Source organism: Lithobates pipiens, unplaced genomic scaffold, assembly GCF_037356315.1.
Source record: "Lithobates pipiens isolate NorthernLeopardFrog02 unplaced genomic scaffold, aLitPip1_a1.2 Scaffold_19, whole genome shotgun sequence".
Taxonomy (NCBI): Eukaryota; Metazoa; Chordata; class Amphibia; order Anura; family Ranidae; genus Lithobates; species Lithobates pipiens.
The window spans coordinates 353210378-353231868 of NW_027507764.1; the positions used below are offsets into that span (position 1 = coordinate 353210378).

The 21491-nt window shown below is 42.0% G+C and overlaps 1 protein-coding gene across 2 annotated transcripts in view; it reads left to right on the forward strand.

The window, feature by feature from the left end:
• SYCP2L (synaptonemal complex protein 2 like) overlaps positions 1–21491 on the forward strand; it is a 238888-nt gene that overhangs the window by 44288 nt on the left and 173109 nt on the right. For both annotated transcript variants that reach the window (XM_077492189.1, XM_077492188.1), the window contains 4 exons: positions 9603–9663; positions 12802–12950; positions 16531–16594; positions 18341–18456. In XM_077492189.1, the coding sequence (XP_077348315.1) occupies positions 9603–9663; positions 12802–12950; positions 16531–16594; positions 18341–18456 (390 nt within the window). The remainder of the gene's footprint in view (positions 1–9602; positions 9664–12801; positions 12951–16530; positions 16595–18340; positions 18457–21491) is intronic.

Sequence of the window (21491 nt, forward strand, 5' to 3'; positions counted from 1 at the left end):
AATTAGAAATGAATAGTCTTTAAAAATATTGGCAACAACACAAGAACCCTTAAACTTGCTGACTGCCTCCCCACTCTCCATAGTCTCGCAGTTTAAGTATCTAGGGATTCATGTCTAGTGTGATCTCGTTGCCTTTTTGGCCACAAATCTACAACTGGTGGTTTCTCAGCTCACCCATAGATGTGGAATCTGGAAGTCCCTTCCTCTGACCCTGGTTGGTTGAGTGAACTTGATCAAGATTACCTTTTTACCAAAATTTCTGTATGTGTTTAGGAATACCCTGGTGTCAATTTCCAAAGTCTATTTTGATAAAATTGACTAACTCCTTACTCAGATAATATGGGCGAGCGGGGTCCCCCGGTTGGCAAGATCTACACTGCAACTCTCAATGGATTGGCACTTCCCAACTTTAAATTCTATTATTGGGCGGTGCTCTTGTGACTGTCAGGTGGTGGTTTTGGACAACTAAAGGGGATCCCAGTAGTTAACACTGAAGCTGCTTTGCTGGGTTCTTATGTTGAGCAACTTAGTCTTCTGTGGCCCTAAATCTAACCCAGGCGTTTCGACTCCTACTGTATATCTTCTGCGATCAAAGTCTGGCAACAGATGACTAGGTATGTAGGAGAGTCTAACACCTACTCGCCCTTTACACAGCTATGGGGAAACCTGTCTCTCCCACACTTGAGATCGGTCCCAGACCCTGTGATCTGGGTTAACTTTGGTATCGCTACCCTTAATCACATATTTAAAGATGGCTCCTTATTACCTTTTGACGAGTTAAAACAGGCATTTAACTTTCCCAACCGAATGCTCTTTCATTATATGCAGTTGCGCCATGCAGTCAGGGCCCCAATCCAATTGCGCTGGAATCGCACTCAGTTGAGCACCTCCTGATCTCTAAAAATGCGGATAGAATTCTCTCCTCCTATCTACCTTCGGATATCAGGGCACAATGCCACCAAGATGACACAGCTGTGTCAGACGTGGCAAGCTGATATTCCCCCCACCCCCCTTTTCCCCTCCTCTCCTTCTATCTTTTCCTTCAAAGGGGAAATATCTGTTTCCACTTTTTTCATGATATACTTAACTTAGATCGAAGCCCCTGCAGCGGTCCTGGCACACCGATTTGGCCGGGGACATGTCTCCCGGCTATTTCCGGGTTAGGAGTCACTCCTGCACAGGAGCTGCCGGTAACGGCATACTAGCTAAAGAATCGGCACATACGAGCTGTCTCTTCAGTGCGCATGTGCCGATGACGCCAGCACATGCGTGTACAATGAATGTCTCCTAAACTATGCAAGTTTAGGAGAAATTCATGGTAATTTCAGGTGAGCCTTATAGGTTTACCTGTAGGTAAAAGTGGTTGTAAAGGCTTTACATCCACTTTCAGATCTGTGCATGTGCATTTGTGCGTGCACATAGTGGGTAGGCCCCATTAATTTTAATTGGCTGCCCTACCTTCTAGAAGCGCATTGGAAAGCCCTGACCTGACTTTTTTTTTTTTTCTCTTAACTGCTGCACGCCAAGCTGCATGGTGCTGAAGCTCCATGTGCTCTAGCATTCAGTAAAATGTAACGTAGGTGCCGATGTGTGGGGGTGCAATGAAGAGGTCAGTGTGGGACAGCACTATGCCACACTGAGTCTCTGGGTCAGTCAGTGACTCTGTGGGGGGGTCAATGATGTAAGAGGGGAGTGGGGACCCTAAGGTAAGGGGGTCACTGATATGAGGTTTCCCTGTATATCAGTGTCCTCACTCCCCTCTTAAATCAGTAAACCCCTTTACCTTAGTGTATTTTCACTCTGCAGATTCTGGTGTAAAGTGGGAACTCTGATATGGGAGGGGTGTCCCAGGAGAAACTTTGCAGACTCTAAGGTAAGGGGAGGCTCTGGTGACCTCTTAAATCAGAGTTCCTCTTTACAATACAGTCTACAGCATTCCCCCTTTGAGAAAAAAGAAGCGTCTCCGCAATGTGCCTTGGATCACCAGCACAATGGATAGAATGGAGAAGCCACCTAAGCCAGCGTGTAGACTATGGCCTGTTATTAAAGCGTGAGTCCGCCGTTTTATTTTTATTTTATTTTTTAAAGCCAGCAGCTACAAATACTGCAGCTGCTGACTTTTAAAATAATGACACTTACCCGCCCAGCACGCCCGCGATGTCGTCACCCGAAGCCGATCTCTCGATCGTCTCTCGGGTGCTGCCGCCGCCATCTTGGGTATGGGAATCAGGAAGTGGAGCCTTTCGGCTTCATTTCCTGGTTCCCTACTGTACATGTGCGAGTCGCGCTGCGCAATAAGGATGGTCCCCGCTGTCTCTGGGATCCATGTGTTTCCCAGCAGGCAGCGGGGGACTTTCGGAAAGGGGAGTAGATTCTGCGGAAAGGGGCGTACCTTCTGCAGAATCTACGCCGGAAGTGGGTGCAGATACCTGTACTGTACAGGTACCTGCACCCCCCTCCCCCCTGAAAGGTGCCAATTGTGGCGCCGGAGGGGGGAGGATTCCAATGAGCGGAAGGTCCACTTTAGGGTGGACCTCCGCTTTAAAGAGGCTGCTCATTTAGTTGTCTATAGTGAATGATCTAAGGCAAGGGGGAAGTTAATCTCATCCTTATACTTTATAATAAAAAAAACAGAAGGACCGTTCCTTTTTTTTTTTTTCATACTGTACTCCGGAGTGGATGTTGCGGGACTATCCTAGAAAGTGATTTTCTGGCATTTGGGCTCTGCATTGAGCCACTTTTCAGATCTACAGGTACTGGTAGCCTCTGGTGTGTCACGGTCTCTGAAGACTTTCTTTGTGAGTAGGATATACGAGCTAAGCAATACCTTGCTATAAACATCACTGGACACAGTAAAATTGCCGATTTCCATCAGCTTGATCGTGGGAGGGGGACGAGGGATGCTGATATCCGCTCGGTGGGGTATTGCATGCACACGCTTTCTCATTTCAATTTTGAGGAAGCACCTGTCTGTTGCTGTTCCTAAAAGAAGAGACAAATGCAACACTCCTTTTTTTTTTTTTTTTTTTTTTTTTTTTTTGTCCCTGCTGTCTGCCTGCAGGTCACCTCTAGCCACCTGACCCTATTCCTGCTGCCTGAACAGCCAGGTTTATGAGTATCTGGGGCCCATCCCCATACCCTGAGCTATGTTGCCCCCTACCTGTCATTGTAACATGTTTTGATTCCAGACACATAGGGTACAATTTCGAGAGTATATGGCATCTTCTAAATCTTCCTTTTAGCATTTGCAGGTGTGGGCATCCCCACAGCTTTACACTGGGAGGATTTCACTGCAGTCCTCTAAGATTTTATAGGCCAAATTGTACTTTTGATTACTGTCTTTGATCGCATACGCCACAAGCATAATCCCACCCCTTCTCCTGCCGAATGTTTATCCTATCTGTCTCCAACCTTAGAGGTTTCTGATCTGTCAGCCACTAAGACTGGTAATACGTCTTAAGTCTTTAATGGACAACTTGCACCAAAGGGAGTTGGTCTTTTGCTGTCAGTCCCATCTGGCTGTCCCTGCAATGCAACTGGAGGGTAACCTGATCCGGATTCAACGGACAATGTGATAATGGCATACATTAACCATCAGGGAGGAACCAGAATTGTTTCCATGGGAAAAGGTAGAGTAGAACCTATCCTGGCCTGGACTTCTGCTGATTACAACCCCTGGCATTGATGCACTTCCTCAGCTGGCAACGCCTGAGTCCTGAATTGATGACCACCCTGACCCTAGCAGCAAATTGGACATGTTGGTTTCTGAGTGCTGGGTTCCTGTAGCAGAAGCAGTAGATGCCCTGATGGCTAAATGCCTTTCCGTCTCTGAAACTTGATCCTTGTCTGCTTTACATGATCGACATGAAGGGAATTCTGGTGCAACTCATAGCTCTGTGCTGACTTGGTGGCATGTGGTATTTCGACCTGATGAAGACTCCTGGGAAATGCTCTGTGGATTGACAATATTTCCATATCGGCCCAATCTTTTGTTCAAGGACCTATTAACCATTCTGCAACATGGTCACCAGCTTTAATGGTATTGCTGTTTAAGCCCAAGTTTCAAGGATCAAAGGCAAATCTGAACAAGTGATTCCTGTGATGATGAAGGCTAGGAAGCCTATTTCACCGCAATGGAAGGCATACTTCGCTTGGTATAAGTAAAGAAGTTTTCACTCAGGAAATTCTCAGTGGAAAAAATCCCTGCCTTTCTTACTGATGGGCTTAGTCCACCATTTGACCAATACAATCATCAAGAGTCAGATCTCTGTACTTGCTATCTTATTTCATAGACCACTGATTTCCCATTCCTTGATCAAGACTTTTGTGCAGTGTGCTTCCTATGTGGTGTCCCATGTGTGCTCCTCTGTGACTGCATGGTAACTAAACTTGATTTTCGCTGCACTTTAAAAACTGTCTGTTGAACTGATCAAAGATCTTCCCCTTTGTACTCTCACTTACAAAGTTGCATTTCTTGTTGCCATCACCCCTGTGAGAAGAGTGTCACAGGTACTGGTGGCAATGTCCTGTAAAGAACCCATTTTTCTTTTATGAAAAGACAAGATGTTGAGGCCCAGAAATTTCTTAAAGTGATTGTAAAGGTTTGGATGTTCTCAGATAAGGATAACAAATCTTTTATACTTACCTGCTCTGTGCAAGAGTTTTGCACAAAGCAGCCCCGATACTCCTTTTCCAGGGTGCCCCAGCGGCGCTCCCTGACTTCTCGTCTTCATCGTTATGCCCCCAGGGAGAGTCGCTTTCCATGGGGGCACCCGTGCGGGCAGGCCCCCTGAGTGCTGCTGCTGCATCTATGGACACAGACAGCAGTACTCGGCCCGCCTCCCGCTCCTGTGTCACTGGATTTGATTGACAGCAGTGGGAGCCAATGGCTCCTGCTGCTATCAATCTGTCCGATGAGATCCAGTGGCTCGAGTTGCTGGGCTTATGCATGGCGCTGGAATGACTGGGTTCAGATAAGAATAAGGGCGGGTCTGGAGGGCGCTGCAGCAAAGAAGATTTTTCACCTTGCATTAAGGTGACAAACTTTTAAGCTTTACAACCCCTTCAAGGATTGGGTTCTACCTTTCTTGATATGGTGTTCTCAACTGGATGTGGTATTAATGTCCTTTTTGTTATCAGATGTTTCCCAGATTTACAATGCTACCACCTGGTCTAATGTACATATACTCACCATGTTTTATTAGGAGGATTGTCAGGCCTCCTTGGATGCCAGATTTCACCATAAGAACCTTCAGACAACTCTTTGAGAAGCAGGCATTCCCCAGTTCTGTTGTTGTGATCCTGTTGGCATTTTGCTTGCTGTTGCCTAACCTTCCATATTGACTGCTATTGGACATCTCCACAGTCTCTGAATTATTGTGTCCCTTAATGGATGAGAAAGAAAATATGATATTTTTTTTTTTGTACTTGCTTACATAGTTACATAGGTTGAAAAAAGATTCAAGTTCAACCAAAAAAAAAAAAATACCATATACACAAACCTACACCCACAGTTCTACCAGAGGAAGGTAGAAAACCCCAGCAAAGCATGCTCCAATTTGCTACAGCAGGGAAATAATCCTCCCCGATCCCCCGAGAGGCAATCGGATTTTCCCTGGATCAACTTTTAAATATAAATGTTAGTACCCAGTTATATAATGTACAGTAAGGAAAGAATCCAGGCCTTTAAAGCAATCGACTGAGCTTTCCAGAACCACCTCTGGAGGGAGTCATTTTCACACTTCATACTATGTAGAAACCTTTCCATATTTGGAGATTAAATCTTTTTTTCTCTAGATGTAGAGTGCCCCCTTGTCCTCTGTGATGACCTTCAAGTGAATAACTCAACATCAAGTTCACGATATGGACCACTTCTGTATTTGTACATGTTGATCATATCCCCCCTAATCTCCTCTTTTCAAGAGGGCATCGATTGAGTTCCTCTAATGCTTAAAGAGTTGCTTAAAGAGGAACTGCAGTCTGCGCACATAATTTATAATAAAAACATCTTTGCCATTATGAAGCTTCCCTCCAACCACTTTGCATATTATTTTATATACAGGCATGGCCAAAATTGTTGGTACCCCAGAAGTTTTTCCAGAAAATCAAGTATTTCTCAGAAAAGTATTGCAGTAACACGTTTTGCTATACTTTGTGTGTATTGGAACAAAACAAAAAAAAGTAAGAAAAAAAGCAAATTGGACATAATGTCACACACCATTCCAAAAATGGGCTGGTGAAAATTCGTGGCACCTTTTCAAAATTGTAGATAAATAAGATTGTTTCAAGCATGTGATGCTCCTTTAAACTCACCTGGGGCAAGTAACAGGTGTGGGCAATATAAAAAGCACATCTGAAATCGGATAAAAAGGAGATAAGTTCACTAAGTCTCTGCATTGTGTGTGTGTGTGTGTGTGTCACACTAAGCATGAACAACAGAAAGAGGAGAAGAGAACTGTCGAGAGGACTTGAGAACCAAAATTGTGGAAAAATAACAATCTCAAGGTTACAAGTCCTTCTCCAGAGATCTAGATTTGCCTTTGTCCACAGTGCGCAACATTATCAAGAAGTTTGAAACCCATAGCGCTGTAGCTAATCTCTCTGGGCGTGGACAGAAGAGAAAATTTGATGAAAGCTTGGAACGCAGGATAGTTTCGGATGGTGGATAAGCAGCCCCAAACAAGTTCCAAAGAAATTCAAGCTGTCCTGCAGGCTCAGGGAGCATCAGTGTCGGCGCAAACTATCCATCGACATTTAAATGAAATGAAACGCTATGGAGACCCAGGAGGACCTCACTGCTGACACAGACATTAAAAAATCAAGACTACAGTTTGCCAAATTGTACTTGAGTAAGCCAAAATCCTTCTGATAAAACGTCTTGTGGACAGAGGAGACCAAGATAGAGCTCTTTGGTAAAGCACATCATTCTACTGTTTACCGAAAATGGACAAAGCACAGGAGAGTTCTAAAGTGGCCAGCAATGAGTCCAGATCTAAATCCCATTGAACATCTGTGGAGAGATCTTAAAATTGCTGTTGGGGAAAAGGCGCCCTTCCAATAAGGCCCTGGAGCAGTTTACAAAGGAAGAGTGGTCCAAAATTCTGGGTGAGAGGTGCAAGAAGCTTATTGATTATAGGAAGCAACTGATTTCAGTTATTTTTTCCAAAGGGTGTGCAACCAAATATTAAGTTAAGGGTGCCAAGAATTTTGACAAGCACACTTTTCAAATTTTGATTGCTTTTTTTTCCCTCCCTTTTGTTGTTTTGTTCCAATACACACAAAGGGAATAAACGTGTATAGAAAAAACGTGTTACTGCAATACTTTTCTGTGAGAGATACTTGATTTTCTGGAAAAAATTCTGGGGTGTCAATTTCGGCCATGACTGTGTACTGTGATTCTGTACTTGCCAAATATGCTGCAAAAATCTACCTCCACTGAGTCTGCCTGCAATAATTTTTACTGTGGACAGCTGAAACTGCTGCCTGTTTACATAGACCTACACCTCCAGCTCTGCAGGTCTCATTATGACTTATCCCGCCTCCCTTCCTGACAAACGCTCACAGAGGGCTGTGCATGATATCATACACCTAGGCTTTATACCAGGCAAGAAACAGGAAGTGGGCTTTATAAGGTCTTTACTGGCAGAAAAAAAATGTTTTACTTAAAACAAGAAGAGATGGAACAATGAAAAAATGACTGACGTTCCACTTTAAAATCCTTTTCTTGGAGTCCTTTAAAGGAAATAGGTCCCACCCCCTCTGAGTTTATGGCCATGTTCTTAGTACTGCTTTGCTACAAACCTAATGCATGCGGGGAATAGAAGGGGTTACCCTGAACTGACCTTTTATTTTTATTTTGTGCCAGTGTCGAAATCCTCCTATTGGTAGCAGTATCAGTCTCTGAAAAAAATAAGTAAAATAATTATTATCAATAAACTGTTTTAAATTTTCTTACAAATATATATTTGAAATCAAATCTTTATTATTTTGTGGAAATAACATGGTTGTACTTCTGCCAGTTACAGGCTGGAGAGCGTTACATCCCTCCAGCCTGTGTCTTAGAATAAAAGGTGGGTGAAACCTCCAATAATCTACATGTAATATCCCACCCCAATTTATCTGGTTAGTGGGCATTGTGAAGGAGGGAGGGAGTGGGCTGTAATTTACCACCGTGTATACGCCCACATCTCTCCCTAGTCACATGGGCTGTTCAGCATAGAAACTCACTGAAAACTGAGCACGTGCAGAGTTGCAACTACGGCTGCAAAATCCCTAGCTGAATTGGGGACATGGACAGAAGTTGGATAGAGAGGATCAACCAGTGTTTTTGCAGAAATCTAATCTCATAATGACGGAGTATGAACAGCATGTAATAAAGCATTTATTGATAGTTTTTTATGATGTAGTTTGTGACACTTTAAAGGGGTTGTAAACCTTTGTGTTTTTTCACCTTAATGCATCCTATCCATTAAGGTTAAAAAACACCTGGCAGTGACCAGCCCCCCCACTTTTACTTACCTGAGCCCCAGAACTTGACCCGCTGGGGACGTGTTGTCTCTCTGCTTGGGGTTCTTGGCTCTTGATTGGATAAATTGATAGCAGTGCAGTCATTGGCTCCCACTGCTGTCAATCAAATCCAGTGACCCAGGGGGGGATGGGGCCGAGTCCTGCATTTGGCGGCTATGGACGCCAAATGCTGGACTCGGGAGAATGCCTGCAAGGTAACCCCCTCTGGGAAGCCTTTCTCTGAGGGGGTTATCTGATGTGAGGAGGAGCCGCCTTGGGACCCCAAAAGAGCAGGTTCGGGGCCATTCTGTGCAAAACGAGCTGCACAGTGGAGGTAAGTATGATATGTTTGTTATTTTGAAATAATAAAAACAAAACGACCCCTTACAACCACATTATGGGCTTATGCTTTCAGGAAATGTTGAGTTCCTTCGCGGGTGCACATAATCTGCATTTGACTTCATTCTAAACTTCATAAGGCTGCTTTGACATGCTCATTGACTTGTACGCAGGAAAAAGCGGTTCTGATGCAAACAAAACCCATGTACACAGATTCTATGCCTGTCTCACCTCTTTTCTTATAGAAAGTGTTCTGGAAGTCTGCGTTTCTAGCTTATCCCTTTAAATGTTCTGCTTTTAACATTTCCTTTGAAAAAGAATCTGTTCAGTGAAAGACCTGTGTGTCTTCATTATGCAACAAAAAAAATCTAACATTAGGCTTGTACACACAGCCTACTTTGACCACTGGTCGTGGGAATACTCAAAACGGTTTGCGGTTTCAAGCTGCCGGCGGTATAAATTATGGATCCTGAATGTGATTTTTCTGCGTTCAGTTGAGGGAGGTTAAAGATCCTAAACTATGCTAAAAGCCTGTGTGTACATTGACACACAGGCTTTTATGGAGTTGTATTATGGAGCTTTGGCTAAAAAAATACCAAAGGCTCCTAAACTCAAGTTTAGGAGCTATACTGTACACAAAGCCTAAAGCAACAAAAAAAGCTGAACGTTGGAATCAAGTATTTACTTTTTTGTGTTGATTATATTTGGTGTAAGAGTTATGATTAGTTTAATTAATATCTGTTTTTGTCTTACTTTAGGGAGTTCTTTGGGATTCAGTCAGATTACCGAACGATTCTATAGCTGGTTACAGCCTGCAAGGTACTTTTGATTTCGCTAATTATGCCTTAACTAGACACAAAGGCCTGGTCATAAAGAATCTGACTTTTTTTTTTTTTGGGCAACACTTCAGATTTTAGTATATGTTGACGATTATTAAGAGCTGGCATCTGGAGAATGTGACATTGCATTATATTTATAGGAAAAGGGAGCATGTGAACCACATATCCAAAACTTTGTCTCTTTTTTTTAGTAATAAAATATATGACAAGCGTGTGGTCTTATGCAGTAGATCAGCCGTTCTCAATCTTTTCAACACAGAGGAACCCTTGAAATAGTTCTCCAGTCTCGGGGAACCCTTGCTCAAATTTTGAAATCTACACCTGATGATACATTAATGTGATGGTCAGTGGGAAGAAAGGTCCTTACACTTATGTTCATTGGGAAGAATTACCACCTTACAGATAGCTAAAAAGATCAATGGTGTCAGTGGGAACTTATCTGAGAGGCAGAAATGGCCCAATGCTGAAGGAACCCCTAGCAACCTCTGGAGGAACCCTAGTTGTGAATCGCTGCAGTAGATGATGCAAGGAGCAAAGCATTAATTACAAAGTGTAGTACCTGAAAGCAGTAAATCAGAATTCACATTATTGATGTTGTATTCATTCAAGATGGTTAGTGTTACACTCAGCACTTTTTTTTTCCTTTGTACTATTTTAAAAAATGTGAATAATTTAGACTCCCCTCCAAACATATAGAAGGGTTTTTGGAGCATAAAACTGCAAGCTTGTCTATCAGTGTTTGCAAGTTTACTGCTTGCTGGGGTGGGTAAAACACGAATGATGACGGCCACAAGAGTAGGTAAAAATGGTTGCAGCTAGTGTCAGTGTTTTGCAGGCCTCAAAGTGTATCTGAACCACAAAGCAGTAATATAATACTTTGCAGATTACTAGTCATTAGTGTAGTTGGTGATTTTTATTTATTTTCTTGCTTTATTTTTTTGCCTGGCAATTCTGTAAATAACATACTTTGGGGTCTTTCAGATAAGCGACTGGGTGGGTAGTAAAAACAAGCGGTTGAGCTTAAACACCAGGCGAAAATAAGAGCAAGAAATACTAAAAAAGAAAACGCATGCAGCAGTCACATCTAAGAATTAATAAGCTGCAGTATCATAAATGTTTGCTTTTGGGTTTAATACCTCTTTAAAGTAGTAATAAACCCTCAGTGTTTTTTTTATGTGTAACATATTGAGCACATAAAAACGCTTACTCCAAAATTTGCTTCTGGCTCCAACTCGCTCATTGCTGCTTCCCTGAATGTCCGATCTTCACAGGAAAGTGTTAACAGCGGACAGGGCAGACTAGGACCAGTTAGTTTTGAGATGGGTGCTTTGTCGTTCTAAGCTATAGGGCTGTATGTTCCTATAGATGCACACAGTGTAGGGAGACACAGCTCTAGTCTTTGCATGTAAGGGTGATTCCATAGGATGCATTAAGAGAAAAGGGCCACCCTTGAAGCAGGAAACCTAGGGCAGCAGTCATGGCATCAGCTTAAACTGGAACAAGGATTAGAAGATGAAGATGCTGCATACAAGGTAAGTGATTTAAGTGGGTACAACCAGTTTAGGATGCATTACAATCATATATTGTGTAAAGTTGTAAAATATCTTAATTGGAATGCGGTTTAAACATGTTGATATGATTACACTGAAACACAGTATTTGTAAAGAGGAACTGTGCTCTGCTCACCTAATTTTATAATAAAATCATCTTTTGACATTTTGAAGCTTCCCAAACACTTTGCATATTATATAAATACTGTGATTCTGTACTACAAATATGCTGCAGAAATCTCCCTCCACTGACTCTGGCTGCAACCATTTTAACTGTGGGCAGCTGAAGCTGCTGCCTATTCACTTCCTGGATTTTTACAGACACACAGAGGCATACCTCCAGCTCTGCAGCTCTCATTGGCCCTTTTATGACTCATCTCCCCTCCCTTTCTGGCAAACTCGCACGAGCGCGAGAGAGAGAGCTGTGCATGATGTCATAAGCCTAGGCTTTTTACCAGACATGAAACGGGTAGTGGGCTGTATAAGGTATTTACTGGCAGAAGAAAAAAAATTGTATTATTCAAAGTTAAAACAGAGGATTGATAGATGGAAAGTTGAAAAAATAGCGCTGCTTTACAGCTGACGCCCTAGGCGGCGTGGTGTGAAAGGGTTCTAAAGGCTCTATAGCAGCAATTCCTACTTCATACATAACCAGTTCCTAAGTGTTCCAATACTTTAAAAAAATTCATAGACTCCCATAGGTTGGCGTGTAAATTGCCATCATCCCTCTAAACATTGAAAAGTAACAAACCTCAGAAATTGAACTTTAAAGGGGCAATTATGAAAAAAAGAGAAAATGTATAATAAAGATATATATATATATATATATATATATATATATATATATATATATATATATATATATATATATATATATATATATATATATATATATATAATGTATATATTTTATTGATACAAAATACAAGTCATAAAAGCTGAATTCTTATGGAAACAAACCACAAGAAAGACATATGTGTACATGCATAGAAAGTATTACATAATTATAAACAAAAGTGGTAGACTCCTACTACATATAGGCATAAACCATTCAAGCGGGTAGCCTAGAAGGTAAATAGGGAAAAAGTCCCAAGTGGACTTTTTCACTACTTACCTTCTAGGCTACCTGCTTAAATGGTTTATGCCTATATGTAGTAGGAGTCTACCACCTTTGTTTATAATTATGTAATACTTTCTATGCATGTACACATATGTCTTATGTGGTTTGTTTCCATCAGAATTCTGTTTTTATAACTTGTATTTTGTATACATTATACATTTTTTCACTTTTTTTTTTCATAATTGCCTTTAAAATCCCATTTCTGAAGTTTGTTACTTTTGAGTGTTCCAATACTAATATAACTAATGTAGTTGTAGGAATGGTTAACATTTAAAAATAAGGCTGTTGGTACTAAAGCTAAACTTTCTACTTGTGTATTTCTGAACATTACATAGAAGATTAACTTATAACATGGTCGCTTTCAAGCATGATTTTGTTTTTGCATCCGGTAACAAAAATGTCGCTTTCATTAATGTTTTGTAACCATAGATATTTTTTTCCCCCTTAGAATTAGGCAAGCATAAACAATTGGACATATACCCCAAAACACATATTGTAATTAATACCAAGGAGACAAAGCATGTGAGGATTTATTTTGAAAATGAGCATGATATTGAAAGTGCTGTTGTTAAAACCTATGGGGAGGAAATGAAAATGGTAAGCATGATTTATTTATTTTTTGATATAGGTCACATGTAGGTATATAAAACCTATTCATAAATAATTGGGACACACGCTTCAGGGAAATTACCTGGAGGTCTGACAGCGGCGGAGTGTTATCACCAGTCAGGAAATGGGCTACGCTAAAAAAGATTTTACAATCTTAACCAGAGCACCAGTGGTGTGGTGATTGGTGGTTTTCCTCATTGGATGAACACCTGTTACTGCTAGGACACATAGAAAGCAAGTGATACAAATGGTAATAGCTGTAGGGGATGAGCTAATGGAGAAAATACAAGTACAGTTGTTAGATGGGAGCAGGATAGGCTTCTCTGAAGAGTAGCGTTTTCAGGGATCGTCTAAAAGCAGAGTAGGAGACAGTCAGATAGATTGGGGTAGGGAGTTTCATAGGATAGGAGAGGCTCGAGAAAAGTCCTAGAAGCGAGTATGGGAGGAGGTGACGAGAGCTAAAGAGCAGGAGGTCTTTGGAGGATTAAAGAGAATGATTAGGTTGGTATTTTGAGACTAGGTTAGTGATGTAGCTAGAGGCAGAGTTTGGATGGCTGTGTAAGTTAATGCAGACATGCAGCATTTTATTGCACGAACAGGAAGGCAGCACATGTCACCACATAACGGCGCCATGCAGCCTGCTGCCGTGCAGGGACATGAATAAAGTTGGCACAAAAAATAAAAACATTCATCACACTGCCCCTACCGACCCCTCACTGGAGCCAAAACTGACAGCTGCACACACACTAAACTGCTCCAGTTTAGTGTGCCAGCAATGTAAACAGACCTCAAATTGATGCTCACTGTTAACCACTTGCTTACTGGGCACTTAAACACCTTCCTGCCCAGACCAATTTTCAGCTTTCGGTGCTCTCACAATTTGAATGACAATTACTCAGTCATGCAACACTGTACCCAAATGAATTTTTTGTCCTTTTTTTCCCACAAATAGAGCTTTCTTTTGGTGGTATTTGATCACCTCTGGGGTTTTTATTTTTTGCGCTATAAATGAAAAAAGACCGAAAATTTTGAAAAAAAACGCATATTTCTTTGTTTCTGTGACAGAATTATGCAAATTATTAATTTTTCTTCATAAATTTTGATCACAATTTATACTGCTACATGTCTTTGGTAAAAAAGAACCCAAATTAGTGGATATTATTTGGTCTTTGTGAAAGTTAGAGAGTCTACAAGCTGTGGTGCGAATCGCACAAAATTGATCACATCTGATGTACTGGTGGCCTATCTCGCTTCTTGTGACCCGAACAAGCCAGGAAAGTACAAATACCCCCCAAATGACCCCTTTTTGGAAAGTAGACATTCCAAGGTATTTAGTAAGAGGTATAGTGAGCTTTTTGATGTTGTCATTTTTTTCCCACAATTCTTTGCAAAATTAAGATTTTTCATTTTTTTTTTTTTTCTCCACAAAATTGTCATTGTAATAGGTTATTTCTCTCACGTGGCATGTGTATACCACAAATGACACCCCCCAAAAAATTCTGCTACTCCTCCTGAGTATTACAATACCACATGTGTGGGACTTTTTCACAGCCTGGCCACATAGAGAGGCCCAACATGCAGGTAGCGCCATCATGTGTTCTAGGAACATAAGTTACACATCTAACTTGTTGACTATTTATTACACTTTTGAAGCACCAGGACAATGACACGTGACACTGATGACAGATGGCACTGATACGTGGCAATGATGACAGGTGGCACTGATGACAGATGGCACTAATATGTGGCACTGATGACAGATGGCACTAATATGTGGCACTGATGACGCGTGGCACTAATACGTGGCACTGATGACACGTGGCACTAATACGTGGCACTGATGACACGTGGCACTGAAACGTGGCACCGATGACAGATGGCACTAATACGTGGCACTAATATGTGCCACCGATGACAGATGGCACTAATACATGGCACCGATGACGCGTGACACTGATGACAGATGGCACTGATAAGTGGCATTGATGACACGTGACACTGACAACAGATGGCACGTGACACTGACAGGTGGCACTGATGACAAATGGCACTGATACGTGGCACTGATGACAGATGGCACTATGTGGCACTGACGGCAGGTGGCACTGACGGCAGGTGGCACTGACGGCAGGTGGCACTGACGGCAGGTGGCACTGACGGCAGGTGGCACTGACGGCAGGTGGCACTGACGGCAGGTGGCACTGGGGTGGATGGCACTGGGGGCAGGTAGCACTGGGGTGGATGGCACTGGGGGCAGGTAGCACTGGGGTGGATGGCACTAGGGGCAGGTAGCACTGGGGTGGATGGCACTGGGGGCAGGTAGCACTGGGGTGGATGGCACTGGGGGCAGGTAGCACTGGGGTGGATGGCACTGGGGGCAGGTAGCACTGGGGTGGATGGCACTGGGGCAGATGGCACTGCTGGGGGCGGATGGCACTGCTGGGGGCGGATGGCACTTTTTATTTCATTTTTTTAATTTATTTTTTTTCCACAATCAGAACGGCTGCCGCTGCAGCCGTTCATCTCTCCCCTCTCGCACTGTCTGTGCGAGGAAGGAGAGCGGCGCTGCGAGATGATCTCATATGTTTACATATGAGATCATCTCCCATTGGACACGCCGATCACGCTGTAAACGGCCGCTGTGATTGGCCGTTTACAGCGATCTGTGTTTGCCTGTCCCCGGGGGACACGGCGAACACAGAACTTCCGCGATGCGCGCCCGCGGCGGCGCGCATTGCGGAAGTAAACATCAGGCCGTCCAGGGACGACCGCCCGAACGAACGCGCCTGCTCTACGGCCGTCATTCGGCTATAGGGCGGGCGCGAGGAGGTTAACAAGTCAGTAAAATTATATTTTGGTACAAATGTTTTTATAAAATTTTCTAAGGATTCCAATTATTTCAAAAGATAACAATGAAACATCCAGTCTGCTCACAGGGGCTTGGAATGACAAAAGAAAATGGAACAGAGCTTCATGTGTTGTCAAACAAAAAGGTAAAAGTAGCAATGGTTATGTTCAAGGAGTATGAACAGCTGAAAAACAAGGTTCAGGAATATGCACAAGGATATCCATGTCAAGCTTGGACACGCTAATTCCCCAAAATGGTGCAATATAGGTTATGCACTCAAAAAACATGAGAAAATCAAGAAGACCAAGGGAGGGGGCAAAACCCCAGGGGGAGAAGAAAGAAGGGAAAGACAAAGCTAAGAAAAAGGGGTGGGAGAAAGGGGGAGCCAAGAGAAAAGAGAGGAAGGAAGGGCAATAGGGATATAGACTCAGGATCGTCAGGCGGAGAGGTCATGGCCATCCAATACTAGCACGGAAAAGCATATTGAAGCCAAGAGTCCCAAATCTTTAGGAGGTTGGCATGAGAGTACTTAAAGTGGTGGTAAATGCTAATTTTGGATTTTTTTATTTTTTACCTACAGGTAAGGGGGGTGGTGGTTGAGTGCTGTAGAGCATTTCGTATAATTTTAAATATACCAGAGGCCAATATGGTCCATTTGCCTTGAGACAATATTGCTTGCAATTGTATTCATGTACTCTACACATTTTGTTTTGTTCAAAGCTAATCAGTAATCAGGATACTAATAATGAAAGTGCAAGTCAAGCAAATTCTCCAACTTCTATTGGTAAGCTGAGCTTATGCAAATTTGTTCCGTTTTATATGTACGTTTAACTTTCTAAAGCCGGTCATAGACTATTCGAATTCATGCGGAACCGGACAAGATTCGAACCATGTATATATGGGTAGGCTGAGTGTCTCCAGGTTGATGGATCAACTTGGGTACAATCAGCTTGTCGGATTTTACATGTGATTATTGCAACTGACAGTTAAAAATGCTATCAATAATCACTGGCTTCTCCCAGCGGGGACTGCTTCTGCATGCCAAAAGAACTTATTGAAGATGGATTCCCCTTTCAGCACTGTCTATGTTGATGGGGGAATCGATCGACTTAATGATTTTTTTTTTCAAAAATTTGCTCAGTCTATGACAAGCGCAATGCTTTTATATCAGGGGTGTCCAACCTTTGACCTTCCTGGTCCACATTGGAAGAGGAAGAGGATTTGTCTTGGGCCACACATAAAATTAACCAAAAATAAGGATAGCTGATGATCAGAAAAAGTCAGGCAGATCACAAGTTAACGATCACTGATCTAGATAATGTACCTATCTGAGTAATAAAACTTCATTTTTTTTTTTTTTTTTTATTCTGAAAGTAAAAGATGGCAACATAAAACGAGTGTGATATTTAACTAATGCATCTATATCTAGATCAATGGGATGTAGTAACAATTCTCAATGAATTCCAAGGTGCTCATTAGCTATTTTGGTTCTAATTTTGCCCTTCTTGTGTTTTCATCCTTGAAAATAGTTGCTCACAAATAAAGGTGCTGCCGAAAACTGATGACATGAATAAGGGGTGATTGTGAGGAGTGGGGTATTGCTCATTGGGAAGATATAACGTATAAAAATCTGGTAAATAGACTGTCAGTTTTTTCTTTGGCCGCATGTGTTTGCAAAGTGTAAATGCATTTTTAAAATAATTTCATGCTGGACGTCCCTGCTTTATAAATGTAGCTGTTAAAAGATTTTTGTGATTTTTTTTTTTTTTTAACTATGAGGACCAATGAGGCCTTCATTTCAAACTTCAGCATTGAAATTAAAGTCCTGATAATTTAGCAGAAAGTGCTATTTAGATTATTTTCAGATATTTCGGAAACCGGTATATGGAGTAACCTCTTGGTCACAGGACCAAGATCTTTAATGTTTTACTGCACTAGACTAGACTCGTGTCTATAATTTTAATGTCTGAGAATAAAAGCCAAGACTTCTCGAGTACTAAAACAGGGAAACCTTAGACAGAATTCTGTGCTAGCATCTTGTTACACAATTTTTTTTCTTGAACTTTTCTCAAAACGCTTACACAAATATGTCTGGTGGTGTGGCAGGATATTTTCCTTCTAGTAAGTCTCTACATGAACAAAAACATAACTTATTGTGTAAGGTGAAGCTTTGCTGACTTCCATCATCCAATTAAGTGCAAGCAAAAATACTGTGATTGGGTATTATTTGCAAAGCGAAGCTAAAGGGAAATTCCTTTGCAAAGTTTTTTTCATCAGCTTATTGACTCTGAACAGATGTGGTTGTTTCCAAAAGAAGTATTGACAGTCTTAAGCTAGGTTGAGGTCAGTACCTAAAGGGTGTTTAAGTGTGTAATATACTGTATATGCGTGCATTTGAGATTGTGTGCTAGAATGTTACAAAATGTCTCCTGTACCTGAGATATCTGTAAAACACAGTAGAATATAATTTTCATAGCTTTATCCTTTTTCTCCTCTTTGCTTCTCAGCATCACTTTACTTTTTCTTTCAGGGACTTTTGTAGAATCAAAACCCCAGCTTTGGCAAATGGGTCAGTCAAAGCTTTGCAAGACTGATGAAGCATCTTCTGAGGAGCTACATTGTCAGTCTAATGAGTGTCCACCTTCTGTGAGTTTAAGTTTTCCCAGTCGCTCTGTGTTCAAACCAATATATTGTGCCAAAGTAGTCATGTTTTAAATCATTGTAACTTCTACAGAAGCAATTTGCTATTATAGTAGAAAAATATAGTAGAAAAATATCATTGCAAACATTAATTATTTTGGCAGTGCTGGTAGAATTATGAAGCACTGTATAAGGCTGATAAATTTTGGATTCTGAGGTCAAGTTGGAAATTGTTATGCCAGACCCATTGGAGGATAATTTCTTTGGAGAGGAGCAAATCTTTTCCTAGTGTCCATCCTCCTAAGAGCAGGACCTTGTAAGGTCGCCTTCCTAGCCCCTCAAATATACTTATTGCTTTTGAAAAGGATGTTATAGCATGAAGTAAGAATGATGCATAGTGATTTTATTATTTTTTTTGTTATTTTTGTTTATGAAAAATAAATATGATTTACAGAGGTGTGTGTATATGTATATGTATGTATGTATATATATATATATATATATATATATATATATATATATATATATATATATATTACACATATACACAATATTACCAAAAGTATGGGATTGCCTGCCTTTACACGCAAAAGTGAGTACACCCCTAACATTTTTGCAAATATTTTATTATATCTTTTTATGTGACAACACTGAAAAAAATGACACTTGCTGTCCCCTCAAAATGCAACACGCAGCCATTGTTGTCTAAACTGCTGGCAACAAAACTGAGTACACCCCTCAGTGAAAATGTCCAAATTGGACCCAAAGTGTCAATATTTTGTGCGGCCACCATTATTTTCCAGCACTGCCTCTTGGGCATGGAGTTCACCAGAGCTTCACAGGTTGCCACTAGAGTCCTCTTTCTCTCCTCCATGATAACATCACGGAGCTGGTGAATGTTAGAGACCTTGCGCTCCTCCACCTTCCGTTTTTGGAGACTGGGCCACAGGGCAATATTCCAACATGACAACAATCCCAAACACACCTCCAAGGCGACCAGTGCCTTGCTAAAGAAGCTGAGGTTAAAGATGTTGGACTGGCCAAGCCTGTCTCCAGACCTAAACCCTATTGAACATCTGTGGGGCATCCTCAAATGGAAGGGGGAGATTTGCAAGGTCTCTAACATCCACCAGCTCAGTGATGTCATCATGGAGGAGTGGAAGAGGACTCCAATGGCAACCAGTGAAGCTCTGGTGAACTCCATGCCCAAAAGGGTTAAGACAATGCTGGAAAATAATAGTGACCACACAAAATATTGACACTTTTGGCCCACAGTCTTTTGTTGCCAACAGTTTACACATTAATGGCTTTGTGTTGAGTTATTTTTAGGGGACAGCAAATTTACACTGTTATGCAAGCTGTACACTCACTACTTTACATTGTAGCAAAGTGTAATTTCTTCAGTGTTGTCACATTAAAAGATATAATAAAAGATTTACAAAAATGTGAGAGGTGTACTCACTTTTCTGAGATACTGTATATATTAACCACTTGCTTACTGGGCACTTAAACCCCCCTCAGCCCCAGACCAATTTTCAGCTTTCAGCGCTGATGCACTTTGAATGACAATTGCGCGGGCATACAACACTGTACCCAAATGAAATTTTTATCATTTTTTTCCCACAAATAGAGCTTTCTTTTGGTGGTATTTAATTACAGCTGGGAGATTTATTTTTTGCTAAACAAACAAAAAAAGATGTAAAAAAAAAAAAAATCATGTTTAATAGTTTGTTATAAAATTTTGCCAACAGGTCAATTTTCTCCTTCATTGAAGTGCGCTGATGAGGCGGCACTGATGGGCTGCACTGGTGGGCACTGATGGGCTGCACTGGTGGGCACTGATGGGCTGCACTGGTGGGCACTGATGGGCTGCACTGGTGGGCACTGATGGGCTGCACTGGTGGGCACTGATGGGCATAGTTAAGGCGGCACTAATAGGCACAGATATGGTGGCACTGATGGGCAAAGATGGGCACGGATGGGTACCACTGATAGATGGGACTGATGGGCACTGATAGGTGGCTCTGATAGGTGGCACTACTGGGCACTGATGGGCGGCACTGCTGGGCACTGGTAGATGACACTGATGGGCACGGATATGTGGCACTGGGGTGCAGCACCTTTGTTGAGGCAGATTGTGGTCACTGCTGGGTGGCACTGTGGTCACTGCTGGGTGGCACTGTGGGCACTGACGGGGGGCACTAATTTTTTATTATGTATAGTTATGAGGGGGCAGGTGGGCACTAGCAGGGCTGGCCGTGATCGGGACTGATGTCCCGATCACGGCCGCCGGTGATCGGCTTTTTTTTTTCTCCTCGCGCTGTCAGCGCGAGGAGGAATAATAGCCGGTTACCGGCTCCGTTATATCACATGATCAGCTGTCATTGGCTGACAGCTGATCACGTGATAAGGGGTCGGGATCGACCCCTTGCACGGATCGGTGATCAGGCGAGTCTCATAGACTCGCCGATCACAGAGCGCACCGCGCGCGCCCCTCAGGGGGCGCGCAGGCCGCTCGTGCATGGGACTACGTCTATTGACATCGTCCCGGCAAAGGAGATCCGCGCTGTAGCCGTCATTTGGCTATAGCGTGGGTCTCAAGTGGTTAATATTATAAATATTTTGTTTATAATTTAGTTATTTGCCATCTTTTTTTTTTCTTTCTTTTTTTCCCTTTCCCATCTCCTATTCTTTGCTTTACTCTAATTTCATTGATACTATTTAAGCATGGATAATGTTTTTTTCAAAGTCGTTGATGTGCTGTAGCTCATCAACATGTATAAAAAACCATTATAAAGTTTTGAAGTAGGAAAAGACATGTCACTTTTTTTTCTGTCTTGTTGGGAAGATTTACCTTACAATTTCTGTTGCAGCAACAGTATTGAATAAGAGATTTCTGCAAAGAGGGAGATTTTCCCACTTGGGCCCCTTTCACATGGGCATCATCCATTCAGAAATGTTTTATGCATATAAAAAAACTGATTCCGTTTTTACATCAGCTTTCTTAACAACCATGACTCATCCCTGCTGTCAGTGGGGGA